Source organism: Scardinius erythrophthalmus, assembly GCF_964197995.2.
Source record: "Scardinius erythrophthalmus genome assembly, chromosome: 4".
Classification (NCBI taxonomy): Eukaryota; Metazoa; Chordata; class Actinopteri; order Cypriniformes; family Leuciscidae; genus Scardinius; species Scardinius erythrophthalmus.
The window spans coordinates 56,461,603-56,482,626 of NC_138224.1; the positions used below are offsets into that span (position 1 = coordinate 56,461,603).

The window sequence follows — 21,024 nt, forward strand, 5'->3', positions numbered from 1 at the left end:
TCACTTTCTTAATGTTATCTAAAAAAATCACCACCGCACTATACAAGACGCTGACATTATGCTGTCGTGACCGACAACATTCCCAACCGCCAAACTACACTCTTCCACTGAACAATTCATTGCAGATGCAATCTTGATGCCATGCCTGCGTGAAAGCCGATCATAGCTGAGGCGTTCAGAGGACGCCATTGCCAACCAGCGCTCGCTGGAAGACTGCGCTCCTCAGTTTACCTCAAATCCTGCTACCCTCTAACTTAATTACACAAAATAATATATTTAAAAAATTGTTGTTTGAAACCACAAACAACAAAAAATAGGGAGAAAAAGAAGGAAAACTCACTCTCACTGTAGAACTCTCACTCACACGCATCCACTCTCTCCCGCATGCGCACAGAGAGAGAGAGAGAGAGAAAATGTGTGTGTGTGTGTGTGTGTGTGAGAGAGAGAGAGAGAGAGAGAGTGAGAGAGAGAGTGTGTTTGTGTGTGTGTGTGTGTGTGTGTGTGTGTGTGTGTGTGTGTGTGTGTGTGTGTGTGTGTGTGTGTGTGTGTTTGTGTGTAGAAGTGAGTGTGTTAAGAACAATGTGTTGTACAGTCAGTGTTTACGTTGACTGTGTTTACTTGAATATTCACCAAGATGGAAATTTGGACATATTCTGTGTATTTGACCGTTTAGACGTGCAAACAAAGACAAAGTCTACTATACTTGTCCGTATTCTATATGTTTCTCCTGTGTAATATAATAATTTAATGAAATGATATTAATAGATGGAAATGAAAATATCATAATACACTATATATGTATACAGATGGTGGACAACCAGAATGCCTATTACCGCCGCGCCAGCTGCCGCGGCGAAATCACCGCGGCAAAAATAAACCAGCCGCATTTCAAAGTCGTTCCCGAAATGACCGCCAGGTGGCGCAAAGGGACATTGTGCAAAACAGCAGCAATTGCCGTATTTTAAAATGTAAGTGGGTTAAATATAAAACCCTAAGCCTAATAGGCATATTTTTCATATATATAAATAGGCCTATTAGGCTACAACAGAATAGAACCAAAGATAGAATCAATTTTAGAACTGAAAAAATAGAATCAAAAGTAAAAAATAGAGACGATATTAGGAGCAATGACGCTGAATATTTTTACTATTCTATTGAGGCATAGATAAATGAAGAGCTCTCGTGAGCGATACAATTGCATAGTAATTTATAGTGATTTCAAAAGCAGTCCTTAAAAAAAAAAACATGGAGTAGTGTGGCATAATTTTTGAGAGATTACGCGGAACGCGTTTTAGTTAAGATCCTGGTTTCAATGCCCTTAATGTATGTAGGCTAGGCTGCTTAAAAAAAATGTCACAACGCGTTTTGAGATTGTTTTGAATTAAACATTGAAGTTTAAAATGTAGTGTTTTGGCACACCTACCAGGCCGAGTGGCGTTACGCATTGTTCAAAAATCAGGTTTTATTCTGGCATGTTGAATTGGCGTTAGATTTTTTTTTTAGATTTAGATTTTAGATTTCCTTAGATTTATTTTTCTCATAACAGCTAAAATAACTTAATATATGCCTTGTCTTAATATGACCTACTTAATATAGGCAATAGGCATAGCCTATATAATAAATTAGCAAAACTTGGCCACTAAATATTTAATTTTCAATTATTTTAATTATCACAATTAAAGTTTTAATTTAATTAAATTGAACAAGCGCAACAATCAGCATTTAATCAAATATTCTAAAAGATGTATTATTAATAATAATAATGTTATTTCAACATAATATTTCGTTTTTTCGACATAATATGTGTGCGTGCAAGCAACAAGCAAGATGTGTATTTATCCGGTGATGCGTGCATTGATTTTTATCAATAAACTAGTGTTTTCTGACAGTGTCGACTGCAAAGATGAAGTTGACGATCGCCATATTTGTAGTGAACCCACCTAGAGAGAAATGCACATAAAAACATAATCAGAGAGTAGCCTTTTTCTTTTCGTTTTGAATTATTTCGTTTGAAGACATTTCAAGCTTTGTGTATTTGATGTATTTATCATGTCTGTGTGAGGCATACGCTGAGTTTCGTTAAGTTAGGAGGATGAGATGCGCTCCAGCTGACGTGCAATGCAAGTGACCGCGCAGGCGCCTCCATGATTAGTGTCTGTTATATTTGCTTCTCTTACTTATTAAATCCAGGCAAGGGTTGATGAAAAATTTATTAAAATTAAGATACAATTTATAGAAAACGAAATTCACTTTAAAGAAAGGTTTTCTACTAAACAAAACTTAATGAAGTGGTCAAAATCATGTCTGACCCACTCCATATCCATCTCTCGATATAATGCATCCTATCTTACTCGTGCTGTTCACTTTTCATATTCAACATAGATGGAAAAAAATAACATTAGAATATTTTAACAAATATGATACTAAATGAGATTATTTAATGGCTACAACAGTATATGCCTATAGACTCTATTTGTACAAATTGCTGCACATTAATTTAATTAAATGAAACCTTGTAACGAATTCACACTGTAGGGTAGACTGTGTACAGTTGAGACACTAATAACTTGCGTTCGCAGCAAACACAAGTTGTGATTTTTGCTGTGCTTGTCAGCTGAAGGAAATATACCAGACCTCTTGGAACTTTAATTGAATACATAGCGTTGGTAAAGCATACTGAAATTACATCCCTACAAATTTATTAGGCCCTACTGAAAATAAATGTATCGAATTTAAGCAAAGTAGCCTAAATGTTAAGACTGTAAGCCCTTTGCTTTTTAGTAGCCTATAAAGGACTATTATAGCCGACTTTGTGTTACTTTAATTTGTAGAGGATTTTTTAACTCAAACATTAACACTGAAATAAATTAAACTAAATGATTGTAAAAATTTTGGCACACCACGACGAGTGGCGCTATGCATTGTTCTAAAGCCAGGTTTTATTCTGGCATGTTGAATTAGTGTTCGACAAACGCGGCGGCGCGTTCATTTGAATGAAGAGCGCTTCTCGCTCTGCGAGCCAACACACACTGGAACGTTAAGCCATGTCGCATCGAGTGAATCGTGGCCGAGTGGTTGAACTTACGTTACGATCATTTAGATGACACGGGTTCGAATCCCGAACTTACTAGGACTACTGATTTTTTTATATTAGCCTATTAATGCATTTTATAGTCTATTGTTGATGCAGAGAGATTTGTCTAGTTCTAAAACATAGTTTTTTTTTTTGCTTATAGTCTATTTACAAAATAAAATCACCATGCATTTCCATTTTACACTAAGGAGCAAATATTATACAATGACTTTACTTCTGTAGCCTATAATAATTCCAATGGTAATTTCAAAAGCAGTTCTGTTAAAAAAATTTTTATATATATATATATATATATATATGACGTTTAAACGACAAACAATAAAATCAGAACCAGTATTCTGTTGCGTTCATAGTGGCAGTAATGCATCCACGGCTTTTCAAAATGTCACAAAGCGTCTTGAGATTGTTTTGAATGAAATATTGAAGTTTATAATTAAGTGTTTGGGCACACCACGACGAGTGGCAAACTCTTTGTTTTGTTTTGCAAACTCAGCTAGCCTGTGGGGGGTTTGGAGAAGGCAATAGATGCTTTATCGTGGGGGTGCAGGACAGAGGTGTTAATGTTCCTTCTTTCATATGGAGAGTGTCGGAGCCAGCCTGATGATACAGAGCAAGCAAAGGCAAAATTCTTTTAAGGATTAATCTCAGAATCTCCAAAAGTCCATAGCCTATGTGCAGTAGGCCCTATATCTTATTAAATTATATATTGTAGTTTTATTGATTGTATTTAAAGGTTTTCCACACACAATTTCAATTTAGCAGATACAGAGCTCTTTAATTCGCGACCCACCTCGTTTTATTGTGAGGTGAATTCAGCAAGGCATGTTGTATCTTTGAAGGAACAAAAGCTATTTGTTACAGTTTTTTCTTTCGTGATTTGTGTGGATGACACACAGCGACATATACAGTATTATCAGCTGTATGGTGTTTTTTTTTACGCTGAAATGCTTAATTTCGAGAAAGACCCGCCGCGCGCAGTGAGGGAGACCAAACTTACTAAAAAAATACAGAGAGGCGAAGAAATTAAAACGCCTGTTCTTAATTTATGTTGCTTTGAACTTTTTTCGTTTTGTACCGTTTTAATTTTTTAATTTAGCTGCAATTTCTTTGACAATAGAAATTTAAAATGTTGCAAGAATAAGATTCTGTGTTTCTTATTTTGCATCACAAAGGGAATAAAATCGCATCGATGCAACCCTGTTTAAATAAATAAACTTTCCCGACACTTTATTCATACCTTGAAATGTGCAATGGGTTTTCAAACTTAATTAATTTTCTTTTTCTTTTACATTTTCATTGTTTATTTTTTAAATGAAAGCAATACTGTAGGCTACTGAAAGTATTTTTCTGATTTGTTCGATCTGTTTTGAAAAATGTCTTCCGTTGCTATGGCCGGGTATAACTGTCAGTCATCTCAATCTCGTGAATGATTCACACACACACACACAAAAATAATTTAGCAGATTAAAGACGAGCTTCATCATCTTCATTTTCTGGTGCAATCGGCTGACAGTCTTCCTTCATCTGATGTGTCGTCTTTGCAGCGGCTCAACTGGAATGTAGCAAATTGATGTTGTAATGTACAATTGATAATTAAACAAGATGATTGACTTTAATAAACAGATGCATATTTAAGCATCAAGAACGGAAAAACATAAACACTGTCGGCTACACTGAGATTCGATCTCAGATCGTTTGAAGCTTCGAGAGGCTATTGTTATTGCATTGACCACAGACCTATCGTCTGAAAAGCCTAGGTATACTATTTTCTCTGTTTTAAAAGTTTGTCATATGTCATATTTTTTTTTACATTGGCAATTTACTGTCTCGAAATTATGTGTCGAAAAAATTTTTAAAAAGTGTTTTTACAAGACATGTGCTGTTTGTTTGTTTATTTATTTATTTATTATTATTATTATGCAGATGTTAATTCAGCCATTCTGTTGGATAAAAATTGTCCCTAATGTAAAATGGAAATTAATGGTAATTTTATTTTATAAATATAAAATATTTAAAATAGGCTATGAGAAAAAAACAATAGGCTATGGTGTAGCAATATTTTAGAACTATCAAATCTTTCTGCATTAATAATAAAAAAGTAGCCCATGTTTGTTCGGGATTTGAACGTTATAGCCTACCACTCGGCCACGAATTTGTTTTGTTTTATATTGTTTGAAATGTATTTTTACATATTTTGCTTTCGTTAATGTTAACCAATTCTGTTGTAGCATAATAGGCCTATATTCTTTCCCTAAAAGTTTGTTTTATTCTCTGCTTTGTTTGTTTATATTTTTACATATTCAATCAGTCTCATTTTTGTTCAAATAATGAAAACAGTTTTTTTTTTTTATTTTTTTTTTTTTTTTATAAACAGATAGGAAACTTACCTTTTAAAATGCCGCAGTTGCTGCTGTGCGCGAACGACTTTGAAATTCGACTGGTTTATTTTTGCTGCGGCAGTAGGCTAATAGGCATTGTGGTTGATTATTTATTAAAGAATTCAAATGATAAGCATAACAACATGTAAGCCTATTTAATTCTGAATATAACAAAGAATGCTTAAACTGACTAACATCGGGTAACTGCAAGTCCTGAAAATGTTTTAATTTTACGGTAAATTATTTTAATTTATTTCACTGTTATGTTTCAGTTAATAAATCTACAAACACATTAAAATAACACGAAGTAAGTAACCTATTGACATAGCCTTTCTAAATTATAGAAAAACTGGGCACACAATGTTAACGTGTGTCTACTTTGTTTAAATTTAATGAATTTGAATTCGTTTAACCACAATATTTATCTTGAATTTATCTGTGACCTCAGCTCAGATTACTGCCGCGGCAGATTACGTCATAAAGAGAATAAACTGACACTTTTGAAGTATGTGATTACAGCGCCACTCAGCGGTAAAATGCAGCAAATACACATCCCAATTTTGCCGCCGCGGGAACGGCGGCGGTAAAAGTCTCATTCTGGTTGGCCACCATCTGTATATACTGTTGTGCAAAAGTTTTGGATCTGTAAGATTTTTTATGTTTTTTAAAGATGTCTCTTCTGCTCACTAAGGCTGCATCTATGGGATTAAAAATACAAAAAAACAACAATAAAATAAAAGATACAATAAAAGTTTTTATATTCTCATAATATTTCATAATATTCACAATATTACTGTTTTCTGTGACCAAAGCTGAATGTTCAGCATCATTTCTCCAGTCTTCAGTGTCACATGATCCTTCAGAAATCTTTCAAATATGAGGATTTGATGATCAAAAAGCATTCATTATAATTATTAATGTTGAAAAAAGTTTTTTAGAACTCTTTGATGAATAAAAAGTTCAAAAGAAAAGCATTTATTTGAAATAGAACATTTCAATAGAACATTTGTGTAACATTATAAATGTCTTTACTGTAACTTTTGATCAATTTAATGCATCCTTGCTAAATGTAAAATTATTTATTTCTTTTATTTCTACCCCCAAAAAATTTAATAAAAAAGTCTTACTGGCCCGAAACATTTGAACGGTAGTGTATAATATTACAAAATCTTTCCATTTCAGATAAATGCTGTTCTTTTGAACTTTCTAATCATCTGAATCCTGAAAAATTGTCCACAACTGTTTTCAACATTGATAATAATCATAAGTGTTTCTTGAGCATCAAATCATCATATTAGAATGATTTCTGAAGGATCATGTGACACTGAAGACTAGAGTAATGATGCTGAAAATTCAGCTTTGATCACAGGAATAAATTACACTTTAAAATATAATAAAATAGAAAACAGTTATTTTAAATTGTAATACTATTTCAATTTCACAATATTACAGTTTTTTTTTATCAAATATATGCAGCCTTGGTGAGAGGAAGAGACTTCTTTTAAAAACATTAAAAATCTTACAGATCCCAAACTTTTGAATGGCAGTGTATATATATATATATTAGGGGGTGTAACAGTACACAAAACTGATGGTTCAGTACAGCGGTGGGACAATTTGGTGACCACTGACTGAAAAGAATGTCTTCTTTTGTGTTCGGCAGAATAAAGGTAGTCATGCAGGTTTGGATGATGTGAGTCAGCGTAAATAATGACAGATTTTAAATGTTTGCGTGAACTATCTTTTTCAGAAGGCCTACTCCTTGAGATTGATATTGTAATAAAGTAAATCAGTAAATCTTGTCCTTCAAGCAGCTCTACTACAGAGCCTTTCAACATTTCACTCCCCTGAACACTTGACTATGGTAAGACTAAAATACACATACATATATTCACAGGATGAGATGAATCTTATTGCTCAACATACATGAGTGTGTTCAGTGTGCAGTTTGGATCCTTCAGTAGATCAGAGAGCATCTTGAGTCCTGAGTCTCCCAGGGGATTGTCACTCAGATCCAGCTCTCTCATGTGTGAGGGGTTTGAACACAGAGCCGAAGCCAGATAACCACAGCCTTCTCCTGTCACCTCACAGATCTGTAATCTACAAACACACAGAAACAATGAAGATATCTGAGACTGTGACATCAGAACTCACAACAAAAGCTTGTTAAATCTGTTGAATAATTACACATCTATTTAATATAAACTGATAAGAGATCTCTCATTTCATACAAGTTCTGCTGAACTTTGAGTAATTCAATTTGTTGAAACTTTAACTTTCCTACATTTTAAAGCCAAATACATTTTACACAGACAAATCTCCTCTTGTTAAATTATGAACTTGCTCGTGCCGGCCGCTCTAACCAGTGATAAACACAACGAGAACTGTTCGACCCTTTTGAATTAAACACTTCTATGATATGGGAACCGTAAAGGCAGTTTCTAACTAGAAATACTGAAGAAATTATGAATTTGCTTTTCTTTTCTTTTTTTAAAAAATCATTTGCCCAAATATATTAAATATCTTGATTTTTTTTAATGAAATATAATTGAATTAAAAAATAAATTCAATATGGAAATGCAGTTAAGATGCTGATGAAAGATCAATATCTCTCAATCTGTCAGAATTAAACATGACCCTATATTAATTAAGAGATAACTTTTTTATTTTATTTTGTTGCTGGTATTAGTAGTACTCAAAACCAATGTTTTACTGTCAAATATTTATTAGTATTTAGTAGGGCTCGGTATTGACACAAATTTCACAATTCGATTCGATTTCAATTTCTCAAGGAAAACAAATCTCTTAACTATTATTGTAAACTATGGGAGTCAGTGGTAGCCTATAGGCTTCATTAGCCTACTATAATATTGAAGGTAAAAATTAACTGATTTTTATACAAAACACTTAAAATACACTTTTATTTATTTTTATAATAATAAAGTTATGAAATTATATACAATTTTAAATGGTGGCTGTCATAAAAAACTTTCCAAAAGTATTCAAACATGCATTAAATATTAAAGAACATTAAAAATGATAATGAATATGTAATTTGGTGCATATATTTAACAAAATGCTCCTCCCTAGAGTTAATTTTTCTAGCTGACTAACGAGTTTATGGTCACTGGATCTGTAACTGGTATTATTAAGACGGAAGAGAAGATCATGTGCTTCTCTTGAGCTGAGCTGATCTGCGCCACAGCGTCAAAATGGTAAACAATGTTCCATTCATTCATCAACTGAAAACAGGATGACTAATCGATTCTTGGGATTTAAGAATCGATATCGTTTCGTAAAAATGAGAATCGATTAAAATCGAGAAATAGATATTTTTTACCCAGCCCTAGTATTTAGCATTATTAGAGATTTTTTTCTTTCTTTAATTTTGAAAAAGAAAAAACAATGAAAATAAATTTACGGGAATATATTGGCGGGATAAGTGTGATTTTTCCAGGCAGGGCCAATCCTGACAGTTTTGATTCCTATAGACAGCGGTTATTTGTAATGCTGTTTTTATCGTATGGAAGCAGCGACATGTTTTCTCCAACTCAGTTGCTCCAACTAACCTGGATGTGTGTGTGTGTGTGTGTGTGTGTGTGTGTGTGTTCCCTCTCAGAAAGGGTAGAATATGCTTGAACACACATGTAAAAATCGGTTTTAATGATTGGTTCATAAAGACTTCACTTGTTTCATTACTGGATGAATCGGCGCTCTAGCGGTTAATAAACAGAACTGCACGCGTCTTGAGGAAGAACATTGTAGCCGAAGCTACTTCTCTCTTTTTTTATGTCTATGGCGAGTCACGCAGGCACTGTGCTCCTCTGGTCTCACATTGTCTCATCCATCGTCTGTCACAGTGTCTGGTTTGTGTTTCCCCGGGTGTCCACTAGAGGTCTCTCTCCCTTACTGTCACATTCATTCTGGAACTTCATTTCCCACAATCCTTTGTCTGTTCTCATCACTCATCATTGCACGCAGCTGTTTCCCATTACATTGTTTAGTTTCTGTGTATAAATACCCTGTCTGTTTTAGTCCTTGTCACGGGATGGCAGGGTCTGGGACGAAGGAGGGATCGGAAGGAGTGTGAAAGCGGAAGTGAAACGCGGTAGGATTGCTGGTTGAGCAAGTGTTTTGGCGGATTTGCATAAACTGTACTGTGACTGTATATCATGTCAACTAGTTCAGATGGAGATGAAGATGAAATGGATTGGACGATTCCCAAAACAGCAAGATTGAAAAGGGCTTTAAAAGCAAGAAATAGAGGGAAAAGTTGGTCAGAGAATAGCGAGACTGGCGAGGGAAGTATGAGCAAGAAACTGAGATCTAATCAGTCTGAGAAACAGAAAACTGATAACATGGAGAATGGTCAAGGAAACATATGGAAAGTTATTATTGAGTTTAATCAGGATGGTGGACATTACCACCCGATCAAACTTACTAAGGCGATTGAGAAAGAGATTGGTAAAATTATATTTGCTAGGTTTATGAGCAATAAAAGAATTCTGATACATGCATCTAGCAAACAACAACAAGAAAAGATACTGAAAATGTCCTCACTTCAAGGGGAAAGAATGAAAGCACACATACCAGGGGCAATGACAAAAGTGAGAGGAGTTATCTCAGGTGTACCAATGAGTATGTCAATGGAAGATGTCAAAAATGAGGTTCAGGGAGGTAAAGTGATTGAAGCCATACGGCTTAAAAGTAAACGAGATGGATCATTAAAGGAAACACTATCGGTTGTAGTGCAATTTGAGAAAACTCTACCTAAATCAGTGCAAATAGGGTACATGAATTACAGTGTGAGAGAGTATATTCCCAAACCTATTCGATGCTATAAATGTCAAAGAATGGGACATACAGCACAGCAATGCAAAGGAAAGTTGAGGTGCGCTAGATGTGGTGGTCAGCATGAGTACGGTAAATGTGGAAAGGATACGAAGATTAAATGCTGTAACTGTGGTGGTGAGCATAGTGCTGCGTTTGGAGGATGTGAAGTACAAAGAGAAGCCAGAGAAGCCCAGAGGGTGAAGATTCTAAGTAAAGTGTCTTATGCAGAAGCACTAAAAACAGTGAGAGAAACGGCATCAAATAAAAGCCCCAGTGGAATGGTTCAAAGAAACATACTAGCAGTTAATCAAACACAAAGGCAGACTCCTGTTCATACTCAGGTTACATGTGATCACAAGTGTGAAGTTGATAAGGAAACATTGGTAGTTAAGAAGATAAACTTTGTGGTTTTCATTTGTCACACTATCAATGTTGCGTCACAGTTGAAAAAGAAAAGTGATAGAATCAAGGCTATTGTGGAGGCAGCAGAAAGATTTCTTGATATAGATGTTAAAGCAGATCAGATACATGAATTGTTAACAGTACTTGGAAATGGGGAAAATACACAAACTGAGGGTTAGAACACTAATTATGGTAATGCACATACTACAGTGGAACGCCAGAAGCCTCATAGCTAATGGTCAAGAATTTAAAAAATATATTTATGAATTAGATGTAGTTCCAGATGTAGTATGTGTACAAGAAACTTGGTTACAACCACATTTGGACTTTGTTATACCAGGGTTTAGTTCTATAAGAAATGATAGGCCTAACAATCAAAATGGTGGAGGGTGTGCTACCTTTCTCAAGGATGGGCTGGCATTTAGAGAGCTCCCTTGCCCAGAGGATATGGAATGTATTATGGTCGAGATATGTAGTCCAAGGAAAGAGGGTCATATTAAGCTGATCAATTTCTATAACCCATGCAAAAAATTAATTATTGACAAATTAAAAGAGATGGCAGGGAGTGTATACAGGAAAGAAATATGGTGTGGAGATTTTAATGTGCATAACAGCCTATGGGGTAGCAATCATACAGATAGTAATGGGAACATAATGGAAGAAATTATGGAAGAAAGAGTATTGGTATGCCTTAATAATGGACAGGGTACTAGAATAGATGTGAATAGGGGTATTATATCATGCTTGGATATTACACTGGTGTCAGAAAGCTTAGTTAAAGCATGTGATTGGTATGTTAAGAGAGAAACTACCATAGGAAGTGATCATTTTCCAGTTCTCACTGTAATTAATACACACATTTGTATCCAAGAAGGGATCTCTATAACCAGATGGTGTTTTGAGAAAGCAGAACGAAATAAGGCATTTAGAACATTAAAGAAAAATCTTTCATGCGAGAATGTTATAGAGTATCAAAGGAAAAGGGCTGTGGCACGTAGGACAATAAAGTATAACAAAAGGAGAAACTGGAGAGAATTCTGTTCCACCATAGGCAGAGGAGTAGAGTTAGGGGATATATGGTCTATGTTCAAGAGAATGAGTGGGAAAAGGACGTCGGTTAAAATTCCAGCTTTGATTGATAGAGAGAAGATGATAGTATCAGATAAAGGAAAGGCAGAAGTGCTAGGGAGGACTTTTGTGGCAGTACACAGTTGTGAACACCTTAGTGATATACATAAACAGCAGAAAGAACTTGCACTTAGAGAGAATAAGGAAGTGAAGTTAAAAAAGGAGGATGGCGTGTCAATACTAGATGTGGATTTTACGATGTCAGAACTCAACATAGCTCTGTTGGGCACTGGATATACAGCACCTGGGCAAGATCAATTATGTTATGCCATGTTCAGACAGTTACCAGTTGAATCATTTAAGTTAATATTAAGACTTTTTAATAAAATTTGGAGGGATGGAATAATACCACATAGTTGGAAAAGTGCAGTAATATTACCATTCAACAAGCCTGGTAAGGACCCAGCTAATCCTGATAACTATAGGCCCATAGCATTGACATCCCACTTGTGCAAATGGATGGAGAGGATAATAGTTCGCAGATTATCACATATATTGGAACAGAGAGGATTACTGACCAATATACAAAGTGGATTTAGAAAAGGGCGCTCCACAACAGATGCTCTAGTTAGAGTAAGTAATGATGTGGAAAAGGCATTGAAAATGAAAGAACTAATGACAATTGTATATTTTGACATAGAAAAGGCATATGATACCATGTGGAGGGAAGGTTTGCTTATTAAACTAAGTAGTATAGATATTGGAGGAAGGTTATATAATTGGGTTATGGACTTTTTAACAGGTAGGAAAATTAAAGTTAAAGTTGGATCAGAGGTATCTACAGAATTTAATGTAGACAATGGTATTCCCCAGGGGAGTGCAATTAGTCCGATATTGTTTGACATAATGATTAATGATATTTTTTCAAAAATGGATGGATGCATAAAAACAGCACTATATGCGGATGATGGGGCCATTTGGATGAGAGGAAGGAATGCGTCATATGTATTAGGTAATATAAGGAAAGCAATTAGGGAAGTAGAGATGTGGTCATATAAATGGGGATTCAAGATGTCGACAAGCAAATCTTGTTATATGATGTTTACAAAGAAGCGCAAGTGCCATCTTGAAAGTTTAACATTATATGAGCAGTCAATGGTAAAAGTAAATGAATTTAAGTATTTGGGACTATGGTTTGATAGTAGGTGTACATGGAAAACGCATATTAAGCATTTAGAAACTAAATGCAAAAACGTTATAAACCTGATGAGAGCTGTGGCTGGATGTGACTGGGGTGCAGAAAGGCAGTCGTTAATTAACATCTATAGGGCTTGCCTGAGATCATCAATAGACTATGGTTGCGTAGTTTATGGTGCAGCGGCAAAAACAATATTAGGAAAAATTAATAGATTACAGTATAGAGCACTACGTGTATGCATCGGAGCTGTTAAGACAACCCCCATTAATGCTATACTCATAGAAGCAGGAGAGATACCTTTGGAGTTGAGAAGAGAGAAACTGGCGATGGTGTATTGGATTAGATTGAAAGGAAGTGGGAAAGAAAACCCAGCAAAAGAAACAATACAGGAATGTTGGGAGTATTCCAAGTTTCAGGGGCTTGGTTTTGGATGGACAAGAGAAATGAGAGTGAGGGAATATGAAATGGAAGCCTTAAATTTCACCACGGCCAATCCAGTTAGTAGAATTCCACCATGGCTCTTTCCAGAAGTAAAGGTTGATATTAACCCTCTGGGGTCTGGGGTGTTTTTGGGGTCCTTGAGATGTTCTGACATGCCCTGACATTTGTGCTTTTTTCAGTTGCTTATAAACATATTAATGGCAAAAAAAAATTACACACTATTTAGCACAAACAGGGCTACCATAATATGTGAGCAAAATGAATGTACATGTCTGCATTTTTGAGAGAATAATGTTTATGCGTTGTTATTGAAAAAACTAAAAACTAAAGTTTCTGAAATAAGGCCACAAAACACATACTAAATATGTGGCAATAAGACTTTTGACTAATGGATGTCATCGCCTAGTGTTTTTTCTTCAAAATATGAAAATCATCCTGCCTAATCATCCACAAAAAAACGATACATTGATTTTAGTTTTGTGAAACACTTTTAGTTTGGAAAGCCAATATGCGGATGGGGCGTAAACGCTCCAACAGCATCATGCATATGTAGTAGTTCACACCTGGTGAGACTACGTCCCTGCATACTTAATGAGCCATTCATTCAGGTGACGTGTCACCTATAGCTAACTTAAATATACAAGCTTCATAAAAATGATCATTCTAGGAGAAAATTTCAGATGGCATTTAGAGGCTTTTGCATCTGAACTCTTCATATATACACACACACATATATATATGCATGCACATACATACTTTATAATCTTTTCAAAACTAGTCAACGTCTTTCAAAACTAAAGTATACATTTTATCATACGTATTTCAAAGTAAAGGATTCATTAGTTAGTTGATGACTTTATTTTTGACAAAACACATACAGTATATATTCCTCATCTCAGTATAGCAATAGAGTTTGCTAAAAGCTGTTCATTCAATACAGCAGTATTTGAAAATCGATCATATTTTGTAAAATTACATTTATATTTGCATTTATGTCAAAACCTAGACACTTTTAAACATCAAAAGGACATTTATTAATATGTATTCGTGTCAAAATGACAAATAAACAGATTTTCCTATTCAATTTTGCATGGAAACGCTTCCAAGACGCTTGCGTGTCGCGTGAAAAATAGGCGTCGGTTCTATTTCTAGAATGCACACGTTTTTGCCGCGCCTGAGACGCGCGTCTCACACAGGCAGTATGCAAACTGTTAACATGGATGGGAGCCGAAATAAAAATGGACACGCCACGCAGCTGAGACGCTTACGCCACGCATCCAGTGTTTCACTGGCCTTATCCAGCGGATGTGGGTGTTTCACAGGTTTGTATGGATCGCCTCACATTTGCGTTTGAATAGCGCGTGGTCTCCGTAGGCGGAGTCACATTAAAACTTAATTAGCTGAGATGAGAATGACTGACATCTCTCTCTTTACATACATATTATATAAACTGTGAATATTTGTTTTTTATAAAAATTACTTCATTTGAAAGAAGAGAATTCAAGCTTCATGCCTGTGTGACTGTAAGCCTGTTTGACTGAGTATTCGCTGAGTTACAGTTCATTTTCGGACGCGTTTCAGAATTGACTTCACTGACGGAGAGTAGGCAGAACTCACATCATGTTTATTTTTCTTTATTTGGCGAAAAGCACAACACTTTGTTTTTATTATGAGCATACACAAAAAAATACACACTAAACAGGATCGATTGATGTATAACACAAGCATATAAGATAAAAAAATTTTTTTTTTTTTTTGCACTCATACGGAAAAAAACGAGCCTATCGCGCCGGCGCGATAGCCGACCTCAGGGGGTTAATATATTGGAAAAGAAAAGAGAATGGAGAATGGAGGAAATAGGAGTTAAAACAAACCTTTACATAAGAATCAGTTACTATAATTATTTAAAGATTTATACAGACGGATCCAAGAATAAACAGGAATGTGTGGGAGTTGGAATATATATACCAGAATTTAAAATCCATTTCTCCAAAAGACTATCTGACCGGTTATCAGTGTACACAGCAGAAATAGTAGCAATCATTATTGCACTACAGTGGGTTGAAGAGGTCAGACCTGATAGGGTGGTATTGTGCACAGACTCTTTGGCTGTAATTAAAAGTATTCAGGCAGTAACATCAATAAGAGAGGATCTACTAATAGAACTTTTTAACAGTTTATTTAGATTACAGTTTTGTTGGGTGCCAGCACATGAGGGGGTTAAAGGGAATGAGATGACAGATAAACTGGCCAAAGAGGCACTGCTAAAAGTAATTATAATTACAATTCCACTAGGAAAAGGCGAAGGTAAAGCAGTGAATAAAAGAAAAGGTCTTGAAATATGGCAGAAACGATGGGAGGAAGACAGGAAAGGTAGGAGATATTATAAAATACAAAAAAGTATCAGTATAAAGAGTTACATGGAAAAGACCAGGCGTGAGGAAATTGTAATGACAAGACTGAGAGTGGATCACACAGGGCTGAATGGCACATTATTTTTAATGGGGAAAAGGAATAGTGAGAACTGTGAAAGCTGTGGGGTTAAAGAAAATGTTGAACATGTAATATTGTACTGTACATTGAATGAAGTGGAAAGACAGGTGCTTAAAGATAAGGTTCAGGAGGCAGGGAGGGAGTGGAATCTGGTAGGGATACTGGGATCAGAAGGAGAAGGAATAAGAATCACTAGGAAGGCTCTATTTACTTTTTTAAAAGACTCAGGGTTATGGAGTAGAATTTAAAATGACATGATAATACACACTCCAGTACAGTAGGTGGCGGCATGCACCTAAACGTTGTTTGCAGTCCGCCATTAAATAAGAGAAGAAGAAGAAGAAGTCCTTGTCACGGAGTCATTGTTAATCGTCACTACACTTCTGGTCTGCGTTCTTGCCTGTTTCTTGTTTTGTTTATTTGTATTTGTATTTTGGATTGCTAACATGGACTTTAAACCTTGCCTGGATGACTACGAGATGGATTACACTTTAATAAACACCTACTGCCATACTGCATTTGGATCTACCTATTTTCCTGTGTGTCCCCGTGACAGAATGACTCCGTCACCATATAGATCCAGCGGTATAAGTTTTTGTGATTTTTCCTCAATCACGAAGAAGGAGAGGAAACAGCGGAATGGGAATCATCAAGCTGAAGAGGAGGAGCCACGCATGACGTTAGATGAGTGTTATGCCTTGTGTGCTCGTATCAGGGAGGAGAGTGCTGCGCTCCCGGTTAATTCCGGGGAGAGAACAGCACCCAGTCGCTCGCGGACAAGGAGGAAGAAGAAGACTTCTCGTCTCCCTAATGTCCCGGAGGTCGTCTCCGTGCAGCCCGCTGTGGTTCCGGAGGTAGTCCCTGTGCAGCCCGTTGTCGTCCCGGAGGCCGTCCCCAAGCTGCTTGCCATGACGGCAACTCCCCAGCGTCTCGCCCTGCCAGCGCCGCTCCATTGTCTCACCCTGCCGGCACCGCTCCAGCGGCTTGCCTTGCCGGCACCGCCCCAGCGCCTCGCTCTGCCAGCACCATCCCAGTGCTTCACCCTACCGGTTCCACAGATGCAATGCAATCTACCGATCCAGAGACTGTTCAGGTCCCGTCTGCCGATCCAGAGACTGTTCAGGTCATGTCTGCCGAGCCTGTGTCTCGGGACAAGATGGCCGCCGCTGAGCCTGTGTCTCCGGACAAGATGGCCGCCGCCGAGCCTGTGTCTTCGGACAAGATGGCCACCACCGAGCCTGTTCACGTCACGTCTGTCGAGCCTGTGTCCTCGGACAAGATGGCCGCCGCCGAGCCTGTTCACGTCACGTTTGCCGAACCTGTGTCTTCGGAGAAGATGGCCGCCTCCGAGCCTGTTCAAGTCACGTCTGCCGAGCCTGTGTCTTCAGACAAGATGGCCGCCGCCGAACCGGTGGTGTCTGTTCCTGAGCCGGTGTTGTTGTCTGTTCCTGAGCCGGTGTTGTTGTCTGTTCCTGAGCTGGTGTCTGTATCTGTTCCTGAGCCGGTGTCTGTATCTGTTCCTGAGCCGGTGTCTGTATCTGTTCCTGAGCCGGTGGAGTCTGTTCCTGAGCCGGTGTCTGTATCTGTTCCTGAGCCGGTGTCTGTATCTGTTCCTGAGCCGGTGGTGTCAGTTCCTGAGCCGGTGGTGTCTGTTCCAGTTCCTGAGCCGGTGTCGTCTGTTCCTGAGCCGGTGTCATCTGTTCCTGAGCCGGTGGTGTCTGTTCCTGAGCCGCTGGTGTCTGTTCCTGAGCCGGTGGTGTCTGCTCCAGTTCCTGAGCCGGTGGTGTCTGCTCCAGTTCCTGAGCCGGTGGTGTCTGCTCCAGTTCCTGAGCCGGTGGTGTCTGTTCCAGTTCCTGAGCCGGTGGTGTCTGTTCCAGTTCCTGAGCCGGTGGTGTCTGTTCCTGAGCCTGAGCCGGTGGTGTCTGTTCCTGAGCCTGAGCCGGTGGTTTTTTTTTTTTGTCTATTTGTGTGTTTTAGAAAATATAAATGATTAAATAAGTTGTATAAAATCAGTTGTAAGAAGTGTTTGATGTTTTCAGGAAGCTAGAGACACCTTCTACTGAACTTCATGTAGATACATTTCACCATTTAATTTTCATAAGTAATAAACCAAGATGGTATTCATTTGCAAACTTGACATGACTTATTCCTAGAAGACTTAATTCCTTTAAGTTTTAAGGGGAATCTACAGAGCTCACATTATATGGTTTTATAATAATTGACTGACGGGTAACATCTGCTCACACTGTAAAGGTTTATAAAAATAACTTCATAACAGGTAATGTCTGCTCACATTGTAAAGGTTTATAACAAATAACTTCATAACAGGTAACATCTGGTCACATTGTAAAGGTTTATAAAAATAACTACTTGCACTATTTACACTGATTAGTTAAAGCAAAACCAAAGCAAAAAGCATCGACAGACGTGGAACACACCTACATTTATTCATCCTCTATATCAGAAATGGTGTCGCTTCGAAGGTTGCACAGGGCTGCACAAATTCTTAGAATTTTATCAATTTTAGGGATGAGGTGTCGTGGAAATTATTTCTCAACTTTAAATAATAATTGGAAGACAGCTGGAAATTTCAAAAGTTATAAAGATCTTTATTTCTTGCAAGAAATTTTGGCATTCACATACAGAGAGCATCTGATATGAGAAGGCGCTGACTTCTCCTTTTTGCCCAGCTTATATACCCTTAACACATCCTGGTCTGTCTCAAAAGATCGCCTTCGTTTACCTTAAAAGGCAACACGTCTTTGTTCGAGATCTCTTGTCTAACATAAATTCTGTCTAGACAGAACAATACCATGTCTGCAAAAGTTTCCTGTTTTTAGCTGCTATTCCAATTCACACATTTTTGCCTATCTCTATTTCTATCGAAGCTGCGCACATATTTTCACACTTAAAGTACACAATAGGTCATTTGGAGCACACATAGTCTACTAAGTCTCCTATAACCCAGAACATTTTGTTCCTGCAAGCTTATCTTAACTTATGCATTTCTAAAACCTTGGTTACATATCTTTTAATAATGTGCTTTAGCTTATAAGCATTCATTTAAAGAAATATAATCATATGAGTTCAACGTTAAAACAAGTTGAACACATCTAAAAGTATTAAAAAAAAAACACATCTAAATGTAAAATTTCCATTGCAGAGGTTAATTTTGAAGATTTTAAGTCGGCATATGACCCGCTCAACGTGGACACGTACATTGGCGATGCACCTAGTGTTAGTGGTGTCTTCTTCAGAGAGTTGCATGCCTCTCTTGGTGAATGCTGGAAGGACAAGTTTCACCTTCCTTTCATAGAGGAGATCGGTAATGGTGAAGCCTCTGTCTGCCATTACTTGATCGCCTGGACAAAGTTCTTCCAGGCACCCTGAATTTGCAGTTATGAATTTATCACTTCATACGCTGGTGAGAGGAACATGATCAGTCCACATGGTGCAATGGAGACCAGGTATTTGATGGTGTTCTGGCCGTAGTTCTGGCTGTAGGACTCACCACTTGAGTCAAGGTTGCGTGGCTTTTGAAGGGGTGTCTTTGAACAGTCGATCACACGTTGTTAGGGCTGCACGATATTGAAGAAAAATGCGATATGCGATAACTCATTAAACAACGCAATATTCGATATGCGATACAATAAGGCTTAAAGTGTATAAAATTAACTTAAATTAGATTTAAAATTATATAACCTACATACGTGTTTCACATTCTTTTTGTGACAAGAAAAAATCCCTTCAACTTGTGAAAGTGAACAGCAGTGTTTTATGTAGAATAAGAAGAGTTATTTTAACATCAGTGTAAACCACACGGTTTAGGGGTTCAGGTTATCCTACATTAGGTTTATTTAACAGCAGAAATACTGATTCTTATTTAAGCTAAAAAAGTTATGCATATTGCGATACATACATTTGCGATATTTTGATATATTGTGCAGCCCTACATGTTGTGTTTGGAAATTGCTCTCTGAAACACTGAGGCATTGTTGCCTGGATTGTCTCCCTGGGAAGCCATGGTATGTAACACATCATCTTCTCCTCCATGATGTCAAGCCAACACGAAATCACCTTGCTTACAATGGACTGAGAAACACCAAACCTTTCAGCAAGATCACCCTGCAATAAATTAAGACGCAGCTTCATCAGAGTCATCAGGAGCTGATCCCAAGTGTGTAGTTGAAAGCTGTTGGTGTTCGAACTGGTAATTTGCTCGCAAACTGAGTGGAATGCATCCGATGTCAACCCTGTGTAGAGCTGACAAAGGTGGTCTTTCTCAGCAGTTATGTACTATGGCGCTGGCTCAACGCATTGTTTTCCCATTTCAGATGTAGGAGGCTTCAGGTTGAGTTGAGATTTTGGAGCGTAGTTGTGGTCAGAGACAGATGGATCCTCCCATTGTTTCTGCATCACAGGTCTGGGGCATGTGGCTGTGATCATCCTCACAGTTGTCCACTGCAACACTGAGACTCATCGATGATCTATGGAAATAATATAACCATAAACATTTTTACATTAGTACTTAAAGTAGATCATGAGAATTAATTAATGATGGCACTCATACTTAAAACAGTGTGAAAAAGAGAGATGCATTAAAAACGAGACAGTATACACACAATCTCCTAACTCTACATAGATCAATATCAATATCTTGAATGAGAGATGGAGCTAGCTGGCCTGCTTACAGGAATAATGTGAGCTATTGTAAGACTGTAATGTACCATACTATATTGTACTATTGTGAATATTCATTCATTCTTTATTTCAGACCCTTAGGTCCATATCACAAAGTAAACGAAATATAAGAAATTTGACATATATTGGTGGGCAATGGTAATCATGCAAGATTCGTTGTATTTTGTTAACGGCTTGTTACTGATCTTAAATGTGTTCATAGAACGAACTTCACGAATCTAACGTTAGGCTAACAAGCACACAGCTAACAGTTAGGTAAGTTAGCTTACCTGAATCTGACAACCTGTTCAGCACCCGTCGGGACTTCTTTACCGGAACATCGTAGCCGAGCCATTTCTCGGGGTAAAGATGTTCGTCAGTCGGCTTCCCGTCCATAAAATGGTACGAACACACATAAGAGCTCTTGGGTGAGCACT

General features: G+C 37.3%; 1 protein-coding gene across 1 annotated transcript in view; it reads right to left on the reverse strand.

Moving 5' to 3' along the window:
- LOC308690131 (NACHT, LRR and PYD domains-containing protein 12-like) overlaps nucleotides 1–21,024 on the reverse strand; it is a 263,008-nt gene that overhangs the window by 44,096 nt on the left and 197,888 nt on the right. Inside the window, exon 11 of the mRNA XM_081364419.1 lies at nucleotides 7,399–7,572. Within this exon, the coding sequence (XP_081220545.1) occupies nucleotides 7,399–7,572 (174 nt within the window). The remainder of the gene's footprint in view (nucleotides 1–7,398; nucleotides 7,573–21,024) is intronic.